This window comes from Phaenicophaeus curvirostris, chromosome Z (genome assembly GCF_032191515.1).
Source record: "Phaenicophaeus curvirostris isolate KB17595 chromosome Z, BPBGC_Pcur_1.0, whole genome shotgun sequence".
NCBI classification, from domain to species: Eukaryota; Metazoa; Chordata; class Aves; order Cuculiformes; family Cuculidae; genus Phaenicophaeus; species Phaenicophaeus curvirostris.
The window spans coordinates 24,369,064-24,388,369 of record NC_091431.1 but is presented as its reverse complement, the minus strand read 5'-3'; the positions used below and the strand labels follow the sequence as shown (position 1 = coordinate 24,388,369).

Below are 19,306 nucleotides of genomic sequence, written 5' to 3'. Positions count from 1 at the left end.
CAAATAGTGGGAAACAGAAAACAGCTGAGTAAATGTGGGGGTTTTTTCCACAGGAGTATTTCCTAATTTCTTTTTATAGGAGTCATATAGAGTCATAGAATCGTGTTTTGTTTATTCTTCCAAGTTTCAACACTGTATGCAATAAGAACAGGGTGAATTGGATTGTCTGTGTACTTAGCTTATTATAATGAGTAGTAGTAGCTGCATGACTTGTAGTTAATTTTAACAATTACTTGTTTATCTCTGCTGTGAAATACTTGTATCTGAGAATTCACTTTCTAGCAGCCAGGTACCAAGCACTGAGTTCCTGCTAGGGAGTTGCCATCAGTGCAGAGTAACAACTGTTTGCTGCTTGTAAGACTGCTGTGCCACACTTACAACTCTAAGCAATGAAATTAATATTAGAAACTGCTTACTTAGCATTTGTATATGCTCACCAGAGAGTGTTGGTTTCGAATGTTTGTGTTACATAAGCTTGAAAGTCATGTTTTCTTTTAGTCAGACAGATTGTTGTTACTACAATCTAGTAGAAGTATTTGCTGGTAGGTTTCATCTAGAATATGTTATGTGTAGTTAAATACCACCAGCTGCTAAGTGAACAGTATTAGCTCTTTTACAGTATTTTACTGCAGTGAATTTGGCTATATTATCAAACTGCAGCTTGAACTGATCTCACAGTGCTCTGACACTGATGCTGGCTCTCTTCCCCACACGCACTCAATCTGCTTCTGTGGATTTCTGTCTTCTCCCTTGTGAACTGTCTTCTCCAGAGTGAACTGGGAGGAATTAAAAAAATAATTAAAATGAAAACTGTAAAAAAAAGAAAATCAAACTAACCAACAACCCCCTAACTGTACAGTGTCCCACTACTGGATAGCTCAGCCTTTAAGTGGCTTACAAGAAAGGATTGGACAAGATCTTATGCAAGGGCAAGGGGAGGAGCAGCAAGCTGGGAGTGGGAAGGCAGCTAGCCCTGAAACAGACTAAACAGAACTGAGAAACTACTTTAAGTATGCTACACATGTGAAACAGACTTGGCACCTCTCTAAATATCTGTTCCTGAGGTGGGGGACACCATGGAGTACTTTCCAAAAAGCTTGGACATTGACAGCGCAGGGCAGCCCTGTCTTAGCCAGATGTCCCTATGGTGTGCGGGTTGGCTAATGAAGCTTCCAGGACTTGCATTTGTATTTCTGTGAGGTATGTGGATGGATATTCCACCTGCTGCACTGTGCTGTGTAGATAGGCCCAAGCAACTAATTATCAAAGCGGGCTATAATGGTGCCATCAGATACACAAACCTTGGGCAGACTCAGGAGAGTGAACAGCTCCATCTTTTAACTGAGGAAAACTTATTTCAGCTGAGCAAAAGTTACTTGTTCTTCGTTTTAAATTGGCTTTATATGTTATGAGCAAAAGACATGGCCAAAAATACGGTGACCTCAGTATCTTCAGTAAATACTTACGCTTCCTGAAACTTCTGGAGAGAAGAACTCTGAGCTGGCAGACCCTGGATGCTATGAAAGTGAACTAAGAGAAACTGCAAAGTGAGAGAGATGATTTTGTGCCAATAGCTGCTAGGGGACAAAGCCATCAGAGATGATAGTAGCAGAGTCTGTGGGAGATTTTGAGCAGTGTCAGCCTGCCTTGTTGTCCTTAGGATAATCCTTTCAGGTGGAAAATAAACATGATGCAATCAACTATTGAAAAACAACTAAGGCCCACCTATTCCCCCTAAATAACCCATTTTATGGATCTACTCTGGCTATTATGCTGAAGTGAAGCTGTCTTCCAAAAAAGCCCAAATTGTTCAGTGTTTTTTCAGATATGTAAGAAAGTGCATGCTCACTAAATGTGGTCATAAATGATGACTTTATGGGAAGAAAGATACTGTATGCCTATGATGTCGTGATGTCACTGTAAAATATACTTTACCAGTTGACACTTACACAAGAGGATTTGGAAACAAGTAATGACATTTTGTGTTTCATTGGAATGGCAGGCAAAAATACCCTGAATTTGTCTACTGGTAGCTTGTTCTTCAAGAGCCTAGTCTTCAGTCTGCACTTTCAGGCTGTATACAGATGTCCAATTACTAATTAAAGTATTCAGATGTGAATCGTTATTCTTACTTAAATGTGCTTTCTTCCTGTTTTAAATTACAGTTATGTAAGTGACTTACTGGTGGCTTGGCCACCAGTCAGTACGTATTTTATCAGATTAAAAAAGCTAACCTCAAGTCTTCACACCTTAGGTTTTGCAGGCGATCTCTCAGTGCTTAGTTGATACTACTTAGGATTTTCCAAGTTTTCACATTCCTCATTACTGACTTTTGTTTTGCACTAATGTCCCTTCTTTCTCAGGAGGAAGGGAAAAGGTGAGGTAGTGCAACAATAACATTACTGTTGTGCATAGACAGTTATCACATGGAGTTGAATTTCACATGTATGCTTGGAGAGAACAATTCTACTGTTAGAACCTAAAAGACATTCTTCAAAAGGCACTTAGCTACAAAATGTTTAAGTGTATCCAAGTGTATGATTGCAAAATTCATCTTTGTCACAGATGACCAACTTAGGTCCTTCTGAATGGTCCCAATGGTCCTTTCCATGATGCTTGTTCAATGTGCAGTTGTACATATTATATTTCTTTTAGTATCACTGTAGGAATTTTGTGGCTGTCTTCTTTCACCATCTGATATGGTGAGACAGATCATTGCCTGTCTTGATCTCTTGGGAGTTATTTTGCAGGTGGTAGATCATTGTCTAGCACCAGACGCCCTCAGGGCTTTATGTATTTTGGAAGTCCAACTTCAAAGGGAAAAAAAAGGGTCAAAATCACACCTCTGAGCCACAGAACATCAATGTGATTTTGACAAAGTGATGAGAGCTTCTTCTGAGTCAGTTGGTCTTTATGTCCTCAGGTTTCATAAATGGATTATTTTACTGATGGCATTGACTTCTTTCCTTTGAAGCAATCAAAGTGAAAGTAGTGTGCTTCAGTCATTCTGTTGGTTGATTTTACCTCGTCCTTTGTATTAGAAAAGACAGGACTTGTGGCATAGACTCATTCTAAATTCCTTCTGTTTAAAACCTGTGTTCCTCAGTTTTGTCTCCCCTGGAGAGTACTACACTTTTTAGATGCCCTCGTTGAACTTCTAAGAGTTTGGTTTTCTTATGGGAATGTATTCCTGTGCATCTGAATTATATATGGAGAACTCTTACCCTTTTTGCAACTTGTCTGTCACTGAAGTATAAGAAATACTACATTAATGGCAATTAATTAGCATGAATCATGTCATTATAATGTGGAGTCTTTCTTGCATCTTATGAGCGTGTATGTGAATGAACACGTCAGCTACTACCAGTCTAGTTGTCTGTCTGTGTGTGTGAGTTCTTATCTGTGTAAGCTTTGGTTTTACAGGAGAGATGTATGGAGCTTTTGTGGGTTCAGCATAGTCAACAATACGTGAAAAACTGGCCACTTCTGAACAGCAATATAAATCAATATTAAAAATATGCTAGTAAAATATGAAATAATGTTAAATGTATGTTCACACATCATGTTTGTACAGCAAGAACACTATAGCAGGTGATCTAGTCCGTTTTTTCCCTGGGCACAGCTCAGTAGCTCAATTGTTACATTTAATTTTTATCGGAAAGAAACATACTGGTTTAGTGCTGTTTCTCTAGGTAGAACTAATACACAGCTTGTCAACATTTGTATTTTCAAAGCCATACCTGCTGAGAAACCTATGAGAGAAAAGTAATTGTGATACGTTAGATAGAAAGAATCATGAAACATCTTGTTATGTAGCATCAAACAGCTTTCCCCGGTGAAATAAGCAGAAGCAATACTTGTGTTAGCTGTTTGTACCTGATGTATGGGTATATGTGATAACAAAAATTGTTACGTGTAGGAGTTAAATTGGATTTCTCAGTAGCTTTTCTAAATAAAATATTTTATATTAGAAAACCTATACAAAAATATTTTAGAATCCTGTGGTCTGCAGAGATAATTAATGTCTTCTAATATTCCTTTAAACTTAGCAAAGGCAAAGGTGAGCATCCATAGGTCAGGTTGTATGCAATGGAATTCCCTACTAGTTTTTTTCATAATGTTTTAATGTTGATACTGTTCTTTCGTTTATGTTATAAGGTCTGGTCATCTTAAGTTTTTTCCTCTACTGTGCACTTTGTCTTGCATGTTTCTAGGAGTCTCCTAAAGAGTGTTCAGGCCTCAGGAGATCTTAACATCAATGTGTGTATCATCATGTTCGTGTTCAACAAACTATTTGGATTTATAGCCTTCTAACCTTGTTATCGAGACCTACAATGTCTGGAAAGAACTTTTTTTACAAACAAATCTTGTACTTCAAGATAGCAATACCTAATGCTAACAACAATTAGTTCTGTTAACTTTCCTTTGTAACTTATTTACAAATACTCATATTTCTAGCTGTTTACCATTCCGTGTGTCTGCAAAATAAGATCACTACTTTAATAGTGAACAAAACAACATGGGCCCCATCACCATAGTAAGGTACCTCTAAAATCAGAAGTCAGGTGATATATTTCCTTGTCACAAATACATTAAAATTGTTATGCTTGAATAGAAGTTGCCTGTTCACTATTTTTGCTGGCTGGAGGAGGATATTAGTTTTGAAAAGTGTTTTATTAGTTTTAATTTTCTGGGTTTGGGACAGGTTTGGTTTTGCTTTTGTAAACCATATTTTTTGATTTTAAGAAAAGTTATATAACCTTCTGCTGTTTTCTGCCTCTTCCACAATGGGGCATGAATGCTAAGGGTCTCTGCCACAGTTTCTACCCATCATTAGCCTTTCAGCTATGTAATATCTGGAGTGGCAATTTAAGAATGAGGAGAATAACAGGAGCTGCAAAACAAATTAGTTCCTGAGAGCCGACCTGTTTACCTTGCTGGCACTCTTCTACACACAGAGAGGCTGAGCAGCTATGTAGGAGAGAAGCAATCTCTGTCTGGAAAATCTTTGCTATGAAACATCCTCCAACCAATATGGAGGACACGCTCCTAATGTCAGGTTATGTGTTCTCTTTCTCTCAGGAGGCAAAGCCTGTTCCTTATTTGCTGAGTGTTAGTAGCAGACACAGAGTTGTGTAGTCATCTGCAAGATTTCAACATAATTCTCCTTACTTTTGTGTACACTGTTTGTGAGCAATGGCTTGAATTCTCTCAGTCATTTCTCTTTCATTTCACTTTTGCATGAGCATGGTCCCATGAAAAATAAATGACTTGCATTTATTCATTGACTTGAATGTTCTCCTGTTGGAAATCTTTTACAAACTTGCCCAGGTGATGGTTGTGTCCTCCATTAGGCTTTCCTTTGTATATTGAACATATTGGTCATAAGACTTTTGTAAGAACTGATGCCTTGCAGTTTTTGTAGCTGTGTACACAGAGAAGATTCACCCCTTTTTAGTGAGGTTTTAAGGATTCTATTTCTGTAGCTACAACAGTCATGAGAATAAAAATTAGAAAAGCAGACAGAATCTTACTTTTGAAGTGGTGACAAAATGGGGATAGAAAGTGAAGAAGCTCTTCATCTTTCCTCAGACCCACGAGGAAGTACTGGCAGAAAGAAAAGGGAGAGATGTTTGTCCTGCAGGAAGGAATGAGAAGGAGCACTGCTGGGTGTTCATACTGTCTGGGCCAGGCAAGGGAAAGGGGCCACTATAAACATGCTTGCCAAAAGCTCCATTGAAGCAGATGTCTGTCATGAGAATAGTCACTTGTAAAATACATATTTGCAGGACTCTCTCCCCTGGCCTCTTTTTCTCCTATGTATATGTGTGCACATTGTTAATTTTACAATACAGAGAGGACAAGGAGGTCATGTAATGAAGACTCAGATGGCAAAATATGTCATAAACATTAAAGGTAGGTATTCTGGGAAGAGAGAGACTACCTCCCCTGTAGTACGTTCCTTCCAGTTTCTCTCTTCTCTGTGGTTTCAGTGGACCCAGCAAGGGTTCCTTTCCCACTAGGACAGTGTGATGCTGTGCACGTGGTTGCATTCCAGATTCCAGCTGGAGCAAGTTATCAGAAGCCAGCATATATGCGTCATGCCTTTTTTAGGAGCCTGTATGTCTCTGCTGGATGAGGATATGGAAGTGCCCAGTCCTCTGCAGTAACATTTCTTTCTGGTGAATATGAATGTGTCCAATAGTTGTCTACTAGTGGGAACTGGAGCACATACACAAAAAAAGACATTTTCCCAAACTTAGCAGTTTTCTCTTGTTTATACATAGGCAGGTCAGCTTTGATTCTAGACTTAAGATGAAAGCATTTTCTTCTCAGTCGTTTGCCTTTTAACTAAGCACAGCATAGGATTTTTCTTGTTTTATCTATACATTTTCCACAGATATTTTCCAGGCAGTGGTGGGGAACAGATATCAGTGCCCAAATTAAAGCTTTTTAGAGGAATAAAGGCCACAATGTCATTTTTGTTCTGTGGAATACAGACCCTAAATTCTGGACCTTTTGTTTCTCTGCACTATGTTTTGATACCTTGGATATCTCTGCGCTTATGTGTGTGGTTCAGCTGTTATGTTAGCAACTGCTAACTGAGATGGATGCTGCAGAAGTTTGTATTGTATGTTATGAGGCATTTGGAAATGTTTAAAAATAACCTCTCATTCTGTTCCCTACTGGGATATTTTTGTTGGCCATGTTAGAAGCTTGTCATTTGATTCATTGAGAGTGACTTGTGTTGGTCTCTTAAAACTCAGTGGGATCTCAATAAAAGGTCAAAGCTGGTATGGGTAGAGCATTTACAAGACTTTGAGAAGAGGAATTAATAGTCAAAATGGTGAAATGTCTTGTAAAAATCCAAACCAAGAGAAGCATACATTTGAAGATGGTTAACCATTGCAACAAGGAAGTGTGCATTCGATTACTGCGGCATGGCTCCAAGATCACAGCCAGAAGGGCTGGTAAATTTACATTTATTTTATTCAAATTTCCCCCAACCTCCTATCCCCTGGTTTGTTATGTTACTATTCCTCTCTTGGAAAGGAGCTGTACTGTGAATGACAATGTTATATTGAGTACGGCAGAGAATGAAAATTAATTCCTAACAGGAGGAGAGTTTCAAATGGGGAATGAATTAGATAAAACTTAAATGACATTTGAAGTAACATCATGTACATTGTGGATTTATTTGTTAATAGCTAACAAATGAGTGACTGGAATTTTGTCCTTGTAGTTTTCTTGAACTGAGGGGTATAAATACTTTGAATCTGTGATATTTTCTGAAAAAAATAAATAGTTCTTAAATTAGCAGATGAGTTGGTAGCAGATTTTGAGTTTCAGCTGAAAACAGCAGTGGATATAGTTTAGTGTTTTACTGCAACTGAGTGGGTTGGGTAGCCAGATCATAACTTTGGTTGATTTATTTTTCTAGATACTGAATAATTTCATGCACAGGATAATAGTACTGGAGGGTGATAGGTAGAGAAAGGAGTCTGATTCAGATCTCTTTTTCACTACGTGTAACAGGAGTGCAACTGAAGGAACAAAAAGTATTCAATATTGCTTTGGCTAGCAACCAAAATGAGGGTTTATTTTTCTTGGTTTTATACCAAATTCTTTTGCCAAAGATAAATCGGCATTCCTATCAATCTGTATATCTCCGCTTCCTTAATGAAGTTAGACATTTCAAAATTTATTTTGCCTTTTTGTGGTACTGTTTACTTTTTGATATTTTTGCATATATAAATTGACATATTTTAGTTCCATTTACCTATTTAAAACTGTACTTTTGTATTGAATCTTCATTTTAGAAATAAGTTTTTACAGAAGAATTAACTGGGAATGTTTAGGCAAAGACCAGGATATTCTCATATTTTCAGCGTCTGAAAATCAGGAAGCAGTAAGCACTGCAGATCTGGAAGAACCTAATCTTGCAGTGATTTGTCTCTGAGTGGCAACAGCTCCTGGATGGCTTTGCTTCATGAATTCACTGCTCAGGAAACTATAGTGAGAATGCACCTAACAACTCCTTTTGTTAAAAGAATAATCAGCAAAACTGATAAAGCATTACTATTACATGGAATTCATATTCTTACACCTCAGACATTAAATGCTGGCTCCAAGTAGGTACAATCCATCTTACTGGTTTAATGTGACACCAGGCTAGTAAAAGATTTGTGCATTGGCCCTATATTGATTCTTAAAAAAACTTGATTTTGCTGTACTATTTATAGGATGTCATTCTTTTTGGTGTACATGTGCCTAAGCTCGGTTTATCAGCATATGAAACCTAAGGACTGGATTTAGCTTGTGCAGAACTCATGGCAGGGGGTGTAACTCCTTGCTTGGGAGAACCTCGCTGTGATTGCAAGCACTTCAGAACAATGTGGACTTGTGCCAGAAGGGCTTAGCAAAGCTGAGCAGGGATGCTGAAATGTCCCACTGTCCTTTTCTTGGATGCTACGCGTTTGCATCAGTGATCAGCTCTTTTCAGCCTTCTTCTCTTTGGCCTCATGCTAGACACTGAGGTGCTGTCGTCCTTTCACCGGCTCCTTCCTTTTCTCCAAGCTGCTGACAGATATATCTTGCCTTTTCATTCCTGCTACCAAGATACACAACTGTCTCTCCTTGCTGCTTGCCTCAGCCTTTTGCTGCTTAATCTTTGTTTGGGAAGGGGATCAGCTGTGCTGAGGTGGACTCCTTCCAGGCCAGATGGTAGAGACAGGCACCCCAGAACACACGCTGTGCTCCATGCTCTTTTTGCTTGTATCTCTGGGCTTTGGATGTGCTTTGTGGGATGTGAAAAGCAGGGAGGTGGTTTCTGGTGACTGCACTGGCTGTGACATTAGCTGAATACTGTCACACACAATGCAGCTGGGAGGCGAGTTGGAATGCCACAGAGTCACAGAGCACGCAACTAATTTGAGTTGACAGGGTTTGCTCCCTTCTAGAAGTTCCCATAAGACTGAAACAAATGGGAATGCCTAGCAGGAATGCCACATCACTGCCTAAAAGGAAGTTAATATAAACTACCAGTGATTTACTCTCCTTGCAAAGCTAGAACAGGTGTCTTCTATGGGCATGGGACATGGGTAAGATAGGGATCTATGGCCTCCTGCTTCTGAGGACTGTTCGTCTGGCCATTATGCAGATCCTGCTTTGATGTAGATCTTGCATAGGAGAAGCGTAGTGCCTTTCTAGTATCTGTTTCCCTTTGCTGCATTTTCTGTGTGACATCTATGCATTTTGGTCACGTGAGAAAGTCACCTTCTCCTTCCCTTTAAAAAGTCATTCTATTCATAATATAAATAAATTTTGTCCCCATTGAAAATACACAAAAATAAGCACAATATTCCTAAAGGAAGTAGTAAGAGCGATAGGAAGGAACTGTCCTAATCACAGCCCAGCTGGCCTTGCTTATTTACAAATCTATAAGAAGTATTCCCAGCACTGTTCTTTCTGGACCGTATCTTATTTTTCAGTTATCTGTTTAAAAGAAGGAAATCTTCACACTTGTTCCTTTCTCCACAATACAAAGGCTTTACAAAGGTCTGTACTTGTATTTGCATGTCTGATAAGTAAGGCTGTATGCAGTATATCTAGATGCCAGACAGGGTTTGAACTGAAATTTTTGTAAAGCAGAAGATACATTTTTCTGGGTGCTGTATTTCCAGCAACTGCAGCTTCTTAAGAATGGTGGAGCTGGGGCTGCCCTTCATCCTATAATCTTCAGTTGCTGGGTTTGGCTCCTTTAGAAACACTAGCAGCTGCCAACATGTATGTCAAACCTCTTGCATCTTCTTGTTCACGGCAGCTGCCCACTGTAAACTTGTGTTTATTCAGCTGTTCATGTTCCTATCTGCTGTAGCAAGTCAGAGTTTTGGAGCAATTGCAGTATTCAGTGGAAGGGAAGTACTGAGTTTGGGCTAGCATAAAGAGATCTCTCTGGCTCTGTAAAATTCATCCATTTGCAAGAAAAGTGTAGCAAATATTTGCTATAGTTACATAATACAAAAAAATAAAATATGCTTATTTACTTGATATACCAGTAACATGTATTAAAAGATTCTGATCTGTGGAATGCAAATTGTGAGTAAAAATATAAAATGGAGGCTGGAAGGAAGAAGTTCTCAAGTATAATTTAATATTCAAGTTATAGTCCTTTAAATCTAAACACAATATAAATTTTAACTGTTACTGAAGAAATAGTAGACTATTCAAATTCTAGACCCCCAAAATTGTACAAAAACTATAGCCTTACAAGGCTAGTAGCAAAATCATAATTATGTATGAATAGAAGCAAAGGAAATGCAGCAATTTTGCAGAGTAATTAAAGGATACTACCTTTGAGCTTGCTTTACCTTTTATATTCTCTTCTTCTGTTCCAAAACATAGAGGACTTTTTTCTTTAAACCTGGTTTTATTCCTTCAGATAACTGATTCCCTTGAAGGCTTTCAGAAAGTAAATAATCTGAAAAACTTGCTCCCTTTTTAAATTTGTGTCACTGGTGTATCTATTGTACTGTAGAATGATTTTGAATTTCAGTGCTTTAATGTGATATTATTATGTATGCGTAAGCATTGTAAGTGATGTGCCATAACGGTGTTACACTTATGTCCATTGATACTGTAAAAATCCAAGTTCTCTGTATATTGTGACATGAAGTTTGCTGTGGGCTTGTTTAATAGTTTGTTTAACCATGGTTAGTAGCTAATCGTTTACTCAGCCCTGGACTTGAGAAATGTTGTGGTGTTATGGGGAATATGAAGAAATTAAAAGAAAGGCTTTATATACTTAATTTTTTAAACATAAAATGAGCTTGCAACAACAGCAGTTAGTGCCCATTCTAAACTTTTATTCTTTAGTATTAAAAGATTAATTATTTACACTTGTATTTGGCTGATGTAAAATGCAGTTACTTTGATTTAATATGTCTTAACAACACATAATATAGTTGAAATTTTTTGTTATCTACACAAACCAAAAAGTGGATTGTAAAATTAACATATACATCAGAACTGTGACACATTCCAATTTTAATACAACCTTTTTAGAAAACACTGATCTGAAAAAGTTCCTCTGCTGCCTTCTATCTACAGGTTAATCACAAAGTCACAATTTTACCAGTTATTTGAGAAAAATAGGGTTTTAATGAACGTTAATATGATCTTTCTTCATTATATTCACTATGTATGCTATGCATACTGGAATTACTCAGGAGAAGTAGAGAAGGCTGAAGAATCAATTGGGGTGACCTTTCTTTGCAGTAGCTGCAGCTGTTCTCTCTGTGATGAGAAACACGATGAAGATATATTACTGACCTTGCATCTAAGCAGGTATAAAGAGGTCTGTGGCAAGTATTCTCAAGTTTAAGAGGTTAAAATTAGGTCCTTTAATCCATATTGAGGCACCTAAGTAAGTGGCTCAACTTAACTTTTACTGCTATTAAAAGAAAATGAAAAGCACATTTGAAAATCAAATTGTAGTACTTGTGTATCTAAATATATGTGTAGATGCTTAATGTTGGGCTCCAGAGTTTAAAAATTTTGCCTGTTCTGTGTTAAGGTATCATGAACACATTCTCAGATAACTCAGAGACTGGTTTGATGAACCGGCATTACTTACTGTTACAGTACACTTAGAAGAAAGATCCCGTCAAAACTTTTCTCAGTTCTTGGTGTTCGTATACTATTGTGTCTAGTTTCAAGCTGTTGGTATCCTCCTCTTAATGACTGTGGCAAATATATTTGTTAATGGAAAGGCTGATGTAGACAGTAAGTTCCAGCATGAAACATATTTTGTGATGAAATGTGATGATTTTCTAAAATACTTGTGATAGGAGAAGACGGAGTAGTTGATACAAGGAATTATTAGATAGGCAGTCAAATTAAGCTTAGATATTTTAGAAATATTTGTAAAATATTATGTATTTTATGGTGCATTTATTGGCATTTCATTCCAATTGCTATTATGTTCACTATAGTCTTGAAGTTACGAGATATTAACAAACCATTGGTCACCACGTTTTTAGGAAGTCTGTAAACTGGCATAAGTTAGCAAGTACTTTTGTTACCCATTCAATTGTCTGGTGAACATACTAACAGAGCTGCAGAGGTTACATGAAGGATTTTGTGATAACTGTCAGGCACTCTGGCATACAGAAGGGTACTGTGGCAGATACTTTTGTGAGGAAGTGTTGTAACAAGCTCTAAGATTCCCACTGCAGCAGCCCCGTCTCATAAAGTATTAATCTGCTTGTCTAATATAATTTACAAAGTTTTGACATGTTAGCTTTGTATTGGCAGATTTTTTCTGCAAATACTGAGTGGTTTTGGGCCCTGGCAGAAATGTGATCATGTGCCTCTGTCTTATTCAGGGCAAATCTGTTGTTAAGTGACCTGATGGTGCAGAAGTGTGGTATCAGTTATGAAACTGATCTTCATGGATAAGTCCTTTCCTGAGCATGGCAGTCATGGCACATATTAAGAGGGGGGGGAGGCAATTAAAAATAGAGATTGTAAGACCTTCTTATTCAAGGATTGCAAAATCTGTAACAATGAAAATGTGTAGGATGAGGTAAATATCACAAACTCACTTAAATATAGTTATGCCTACTGCTAATCTAATGATAAGTAGCCAATGGCATAAGAATATTCTTTTGCTATCTAGTCAAGCAGAGGGAAGATATATTTCAGGAAAAAAAAATTAATCATTTAATAATTTTAGTACAATAAATGGTATTTACAATCTTATGACTAACAATGAAAAAAACCGCCTTTTGATCTTAAAGTGATCTTGACAGAATCTTGGTCAATGATAATTTAATAACTATTGAAATTTATGACTTAGAATTGTGATCTGAAATGTGTCAAAGCTGTGTATCTTTCTGTACGGTTGATGTCTTTGAGAATTTCACTTTTGAATTTTTGTCCTGTATCATATGTTTACAGAGCAGTGACACATGTCTTCGTTGTAGCATCTTCAGGTCATGTTTTATTTCTCTCATCTTAAAATGGCCATAATGGATGTTTTGTTTAGTTAGATTTTTTTATGTGTTTGCTGCCCTTTAATGGAAAACTTTAAGAGAGCTTGCTGAGACTTTCACTTCACTCTGGAAACCATTATATGTCTAGTGGAATTGGCACTGGATATGTACTGCTTTTCTGCTTGCTTGTTTTTATGTAATAGTACATTTTCTTTTTATACCATCTTGTTTTAAAATCCCTGAATGTTAATCTTTACTGCACTAAAACTGGAATGAATCTTTGGTTATGTCAGTTCGCTATCTTTTACATTGATCTCTTGCTCAAATCAGAGAATCAGACTAATTTGAATTACAAATAGTACCTTGACATGAATTCCCTGAGTTACTTGTTGGACAAGTCATGTAACCTTGTACTGGTTTTACCTGCTCTGTCTTTATCTGTGTTGCATTTGGATCAGTCATTAGTAAAGAACAGAGGCTACTTGTCACACAAAATAAGAAGTACTAAGTGTTATTTTATGTTACTGTTGTACGTGATACTGTGTATGGTCTGTTACTTTTGCACATAGATAGCATCTGAGGATGGTAATGAGTGTTTGATGTAGGTCAAGTTGAAAATTGTTTTTCCATCACTTTGTCCAAGCTCTATGCCCAACTATCCTCCTTTCCACTCCTCCAATTGACAGCTAACAGCAGCCCCTGCAGTATTAATGAAGCTGCAAAACAGCTAGACTTTTTGCAGACTTAGGGCTGCTAGTGTTAGACTGGAAAAAGGGGTAGTAAAGTTGGAGGGGGGAAAGTTTTGGCACATAGTGGAATCATAAGAAACAAGGAATCCTATAGCGCTAAGAAAGGCTTCTGTGTAAGGGGGAGAGAGAAATTTAAAGGAGAAGGAGAAAAGTGACTGAGTGTGAAGAGTAGAAAGATGACTGGAATTAAAATGAGACATGAGGAGAGGGAGTTTTTCAAATACATGAGATGTTTTCATTCTGTTTCAATGATACCTAAACCTCAGGCTGTGTGTCAGTCTTCCTCTGCTTTTATCCTCTCTACTGTTCGTATGGATTCATCATGGTAATCTGTTGTCTCTTTTTAATGTTGTTTTATTAAAAATTTCCTTGTCACTTTCTCTTCATTTATCTCAAAGAAAGAAAGGTGTGTGGTGGTTGTTGTTCTTATGTTAGACATCAAGTAGCACCAGTTCATATATGTAGTAGGTACTCATTTCTATCAGAAGTCTGATTGTCCGTAGAAAATGACCTGTTGATTTTTCTGTTTTGCATTATACTATTATTTGTGAAAGCTGCATGAGGCAAGCTTAAGCACATCTGTTTTACTGCAGTGTTGTAAAAGATTTTCACACTTCTCTGAAACTTACCACAAAGCTTTTCCAGTTTTTGCTACTTGTGTATGGTCTGGTTTTGGTATGCAAAATGATTGGAGAATCTTCTTTCCAAGCTCTATAGATATTATTGGAAGACTGAGTTTTGGAACCAGGAAGGCAGCAATTTAAGGTCACTATTTTTATGTCCTTTTTTTCAGGTATCCAGCTGCCAAAGGAAGATGAGATTTCAGTACCTGTGACTTCAGGCTCCCCAGTTAAAGACACTGGGGGGAATGTTGATCTTGCCATTGAACAGGAAGAGAAGATGAAAGAGGAACCTTTAACCATCTCAGAACTGGTATACAGTCCTAGTGCCAGCTTGCTGCCTACCCCTGTTGATGATGAGATTGACATGCTCTTTGATACCTGTCCAAGAGCAGAGAATGAGAAAGATGATACAGATTCATTTGAGGAACTGGAAGCAGATGAAAATGCATTTTTGATTGCGGAGGAGGAAGAACTGAAAGAAGCTCGGAGAGCACTTAGGTGCAGCTATGACTTTTTAATGGGCAACATAGAGCTGAATGCCTTTGTGAAGAGTTTCTCCAGACTTCTCCTTGTAGGCCTTGGACTGTTGTTGGTTGTGTTCCCTCTTCTCCTTGTTCTCTTGGAGTCGGACCTTCAAATCTCTTTCCTCCATGAAATCCGTCAGACGCCGGAGTTTCAGCAGTTTCATATTGAATATTACTGCCCCCTTAGGCAGTGGGTGGCTTGCAAAATAAACTTCATTTGTGACATGCTGGGCAGCTTTTAAATTTTGACTAAACATGATACAACTAAGGGCTATATTCAAAATTTCAGTTAGTGCCATCTTTCCATAATGCCCCTAGGGCCATCAGTCAGTAGCTGTTTTCATATCCAGTTCATTGCAGAGTCTTAGGTTTCTTAAGTTCCTTTTACATACTTAAATTGCCTCCCTAGTTACAGGCATACACAGTCAACTTTCAGTATGCAAAAAGAAGCATATTTTAACTATTTTCAGACTTCCTGCTCATCTATCTTAAGGCAGGGTCATAGTAAGTTTCATTGTCCTCAACCTTTCAATCCATGACACTAAATCTGATGAAACTGAAAGAAAAACTGTTTTGAATATACTCCTTAGTGCAGCAATCTCTTCTAACCAATGCCTATACAAGCAATGTTTATGCTGGGGTTTTGGTTTTGGTTTGTTTTTTCTGTTTGTTTTGTTTTTTACATTTTTATGTGTTTAAAATATTTTGGTAAAATTTTGGCAAAAGACAACTTCTGATGTTATTTAAATGTACAAATCGATAATAATAATGCACAAGGGCATGTCGGGTGTTTTTAGTGTTTTAGCAATGATTGGTTTTGAAACTACTGGCTGGAGAATGAATGAGTTTAATATAGCTGTATATAGAGGAACTGTGGTTTGGGATATATTGAAAGTTCACTCAAGTTCAGTGGGGGTTGCCTGGGGGAGGTGAAAAGACACCAAGTACACAGAAGAAAAAGAAACTTGGGGGCATGAGCAGAACTGAAAGTAATGAACTTTCCTCTTACCTGTCAGGTTGTCTTAAACTTTTATCAGTGCTGTTGAAAGTCTCTACGAGGTATTCTAAGTATGTTTGGAATAGAGTGAGTCTTCAGTCTGAATGTAGATTACTGTACATAACAGGGAAGAAGATAATAGCAAGTAGGAAAAAAAAAAGAAACTCTAGTTAAATTAGTAGGTTAGTGACCTACTTTTAAAATGATAGAGAAGAAAAATGTATTCCTTTTTAAAAGTAAAGCATTAGGCTGTGCAGTTTACATAAAAGTATTCTACTGACTCACAGTTAAAGGCTTAAACACTTTAAGAGATGCAACTTCATCCTAGATGCCTGTTATTACTAATCTCTAAGACAACATATTTTCTGTGCATATTAATGTACTACCTTTCACATATAGCAGCATACTTACCCTCTTTCCCCATTATTATGAGCCCAGTTACATGATCTGATGCTATTTCATGTAACGTGGATTTGTATATCTAAAGGTATTCCAGTATAGCTTAGAGTCAAAAGGAAAATCTTGTCAATGATGAGGGAATTTGGAGGCACAGAGGTTGTATTTAGGAAGAGGAAATTTATTCATCACCACCCTCAATCTTTGTGCAGATGTATTTCGTATTGAAACTACACAGCTATAATTTTGGCCTCGGACTCTTTCTCCTGCTTAGAGATTTATGAGTTGGAGGCAATTGAGGTTGTTCTGTTAGATGTGCATTTAACATTATAACCACATCACTAATTCCTACTGAATTTTGTGCTCCTATCAGAGAGCAGATTTTGCTTGGTTTTCTCATGTAAGCCTTTGCAAATGTCTAATCTGAAAATGGCAATTTCCACAGCAGATTTCTTATTCCATTCTAATAATCTCTAGCTTTTAAAGGGCAAAGCATTTTTAGGGCTTAGGAGTCCTTTCCTCAGTTGAAAACTTTCGGGTTGCTATTCCTTTCCCAGCCAAAAAAGGCTAAATTTAACAACTGCCTTTTTTTCTCTTGCCTTTGTTTGTCCTTCCAATCTGTTCCCCAGAATCGTTATTGATTAGTTACTTGGTGCGTATTTCTTCTTGTGCTACTTGCAGCTAAGTGATCCTTTCCCGTGAGGTAGTAATCATTCAGCCTAATAGAAATGGAGAGTGAACTAAAGTAGGCATTTGGCCTTAAAGGGAAAATATTCACTTGCATCGTTTTTGAAGAAAGGTGTGACAAAGGGCGTTACAAGTGGTGAAGGCTATGAGAGCTGGCATCCTACTGGACTACAGAGAAATGGTTCCACACAGACTCCTGTAGAAGTCTGATGATCCTATACTCCAAAATATAATCTTGTCCCTGTAAATTCCAGCATTCTGGCAGTAGGAGCATTGTTATGCTTGATTTAACTCTGTCAGAAAATGACTGAGTTGCATGAGAACAAAATCTCAGAAAATGTGCAGTGCAGTAAGGTTTTGTGTAGGTTTAAATGCAAGAGTGTGTGTGCACATGTGGCTGCCTTTACTAAACATGTGCATACATTCAGGCCTGGCCTTTTAAAATTCATCCTTTGTTTCCCAAAATTCTCTGGTGTGTCAAAGTAATTCAACTGTAAGTCCTGAGAGTCCAATAACTTAAAGGACTATCTAATACACACAGAAGGGTATGGTTGGGCATATTCAGAGAGAGAAGCAGCTTAATATTTTATTAGTGGGGATGACAGACATGGATTATGGAGCATCTATACGTACAGTATTGTGTATTTCTGTCTGTGCTTGGATTATATTGTAAAATGTTATGTACTTGAAATCTATTTTGTGGTTTGTCTAACATTTATAAACACAACTCTGGGATGAATTATGAATGGTTTTATTTCATGGAGACTAAGGGGAAAATATACCTGTAACTTGAGCCTTATCTTTGTACAGTGAATTTCACATTTCTATATGTCAACATCCTGATTGTTTTGTATGTTGATATGATGGCAGGAATCCCTAATAAAAATATACTGGTGAAAAACTTCCTGTAGTTATGACAGTTCTTACAGTGAAAGATGTTATTTTAAATAACAATTGTTTGACAATTAGTATAGGTTTCTTAGGACTCGTAGGTTTTTTTAGCATGCTTCTTTTTTCTTATTCATCAGCAGGAAAAAAGCTTACAAAGTGCTATAAAATAAGATGTTATTAACATGGATTCAGATGCACTAACCAAGGGCCTAGTGGTGGTTTACCCAGTTACCACCTAAGAGATACAAATTGAGAGGTCTGCTTTTAAGGTCAGGCTCTGGCTATAGACATATTGCTGCAACCTTTCGGTAGGCAGACCTGGCTAAAGAGGAGCTTCCCTTGGCCACTCATTCACAGCCACTTGACAAAACTGTGTTCTGCGCTTACTTTACTATAGAACAGTCATCTGTGTCTCTGCTACTCAGTGGAGGCTGCCTGCAAAATTGGAAATGTCCATGAACTACCACAACAGGGAAGGGGCCAGGACTGGAGTTTGTTGCCTGTTAGTAGCTTCCCCTGCCTCACCAACTGATGCTTTCTTCATGGTAGAATGGTCATATGTTGCGCAACAATTCTTATCAGAGCCCAGCTCCAAAATTGGAAAGGTCCTGAGGTGGCTCCTACAGGGAAGGTGCTGAGACATAACATCTGTTGCTTGCTAGAAACTTTCTCTTTCAGCCCTTTCACAGTCTCCACCAAAACTGGAGCCTGCACTTGCTTTGCTGTAGAATGTCATCTCCACACCAATCATTCTAAGGACGGCCTGGCTCCTAAATTGCAAACATCCACAAGGAAGGGGCCAGGACTATAAGATGTTGCTTGTTAAGAGCTTCCGCGGCAGTCCTTTCACGGCCTGCACTAACGCTGGGGGCATACGCTTTCTTTGCTTTAGAACTGTCACCTTGCAGTCAACCACTCCTAGCAGAGCCTGCCTGGAAAATATAGGCTAGTGTCAACATTTGTGACTGGATCTTCAGAGATGAATGCTCAAATTTTAAAATTCATAAGCACTCAAAGTCGATCTTTAGATAGAAGTGTCTAAAAGCAGGAGATCAGGAATTTTCCTACAAGCTAAACCAGCAGATGGAGGCGTGTCTTTATTTTAGCAAAGCTTTTGATATTGTCTTTCACAGTATCCTTCTGGACAAAATATCCAGCATGCAGCTAGGCAAGTCTGTAACATCTTGGGTGAACAACTGGCTGATGGCTACAGCTCAGAAGACTTGTATAGTAAATGGAGTTACACCAGGCTGACAGCAAGTCAGCCCCTAGTGGGGTTTGGCAGCGCCCAGTTTTCACCTGGCACAGGTAGCAATGTGAGCAGGAAAGAGCAGCAGAGAGGAAATCAGAGAGGACCATCCACAACTCCCATTTCCCCACCCACACAAGCCCCTTGGAGTGGGGAAGAGGGTGAATGAGTCAGGAATAGAGGAGTGAGGTTGGA

The 19,306-nt window shown here is 38.1% G+C and overlaps 1 protein-coding gene across 4 annotated transcripts in view; it reads left to right on the top strand.

Moving 5' to 3' along the window:
* FRMD3 (FERM domain containing 3) overlaps positions 1–17,472 on the top strand; it is a 141,124-nt gene extending 123,652 nt beyond the window's left edge. For all 4 annotated transcript variants that reach the window (XM_069879980.1, XM_069879981.1, XM_069879979.1 and 1 more), the window contains exon 14: positions 14,538–17,472. In XM_069879980.1, coding sequence (XP_069736081.1) covers positions 14,538–15,133 — 596 coding nt within the window. In that variant the 3' untranslated portion in view covers positions 15,134–17,472. The remainder of the gene's footprint in view (positions 1–14,537) is intronic.
* The last annotated feature ends 1,834 nt before the right edge of the window (positions 17,473–19,306 follow it).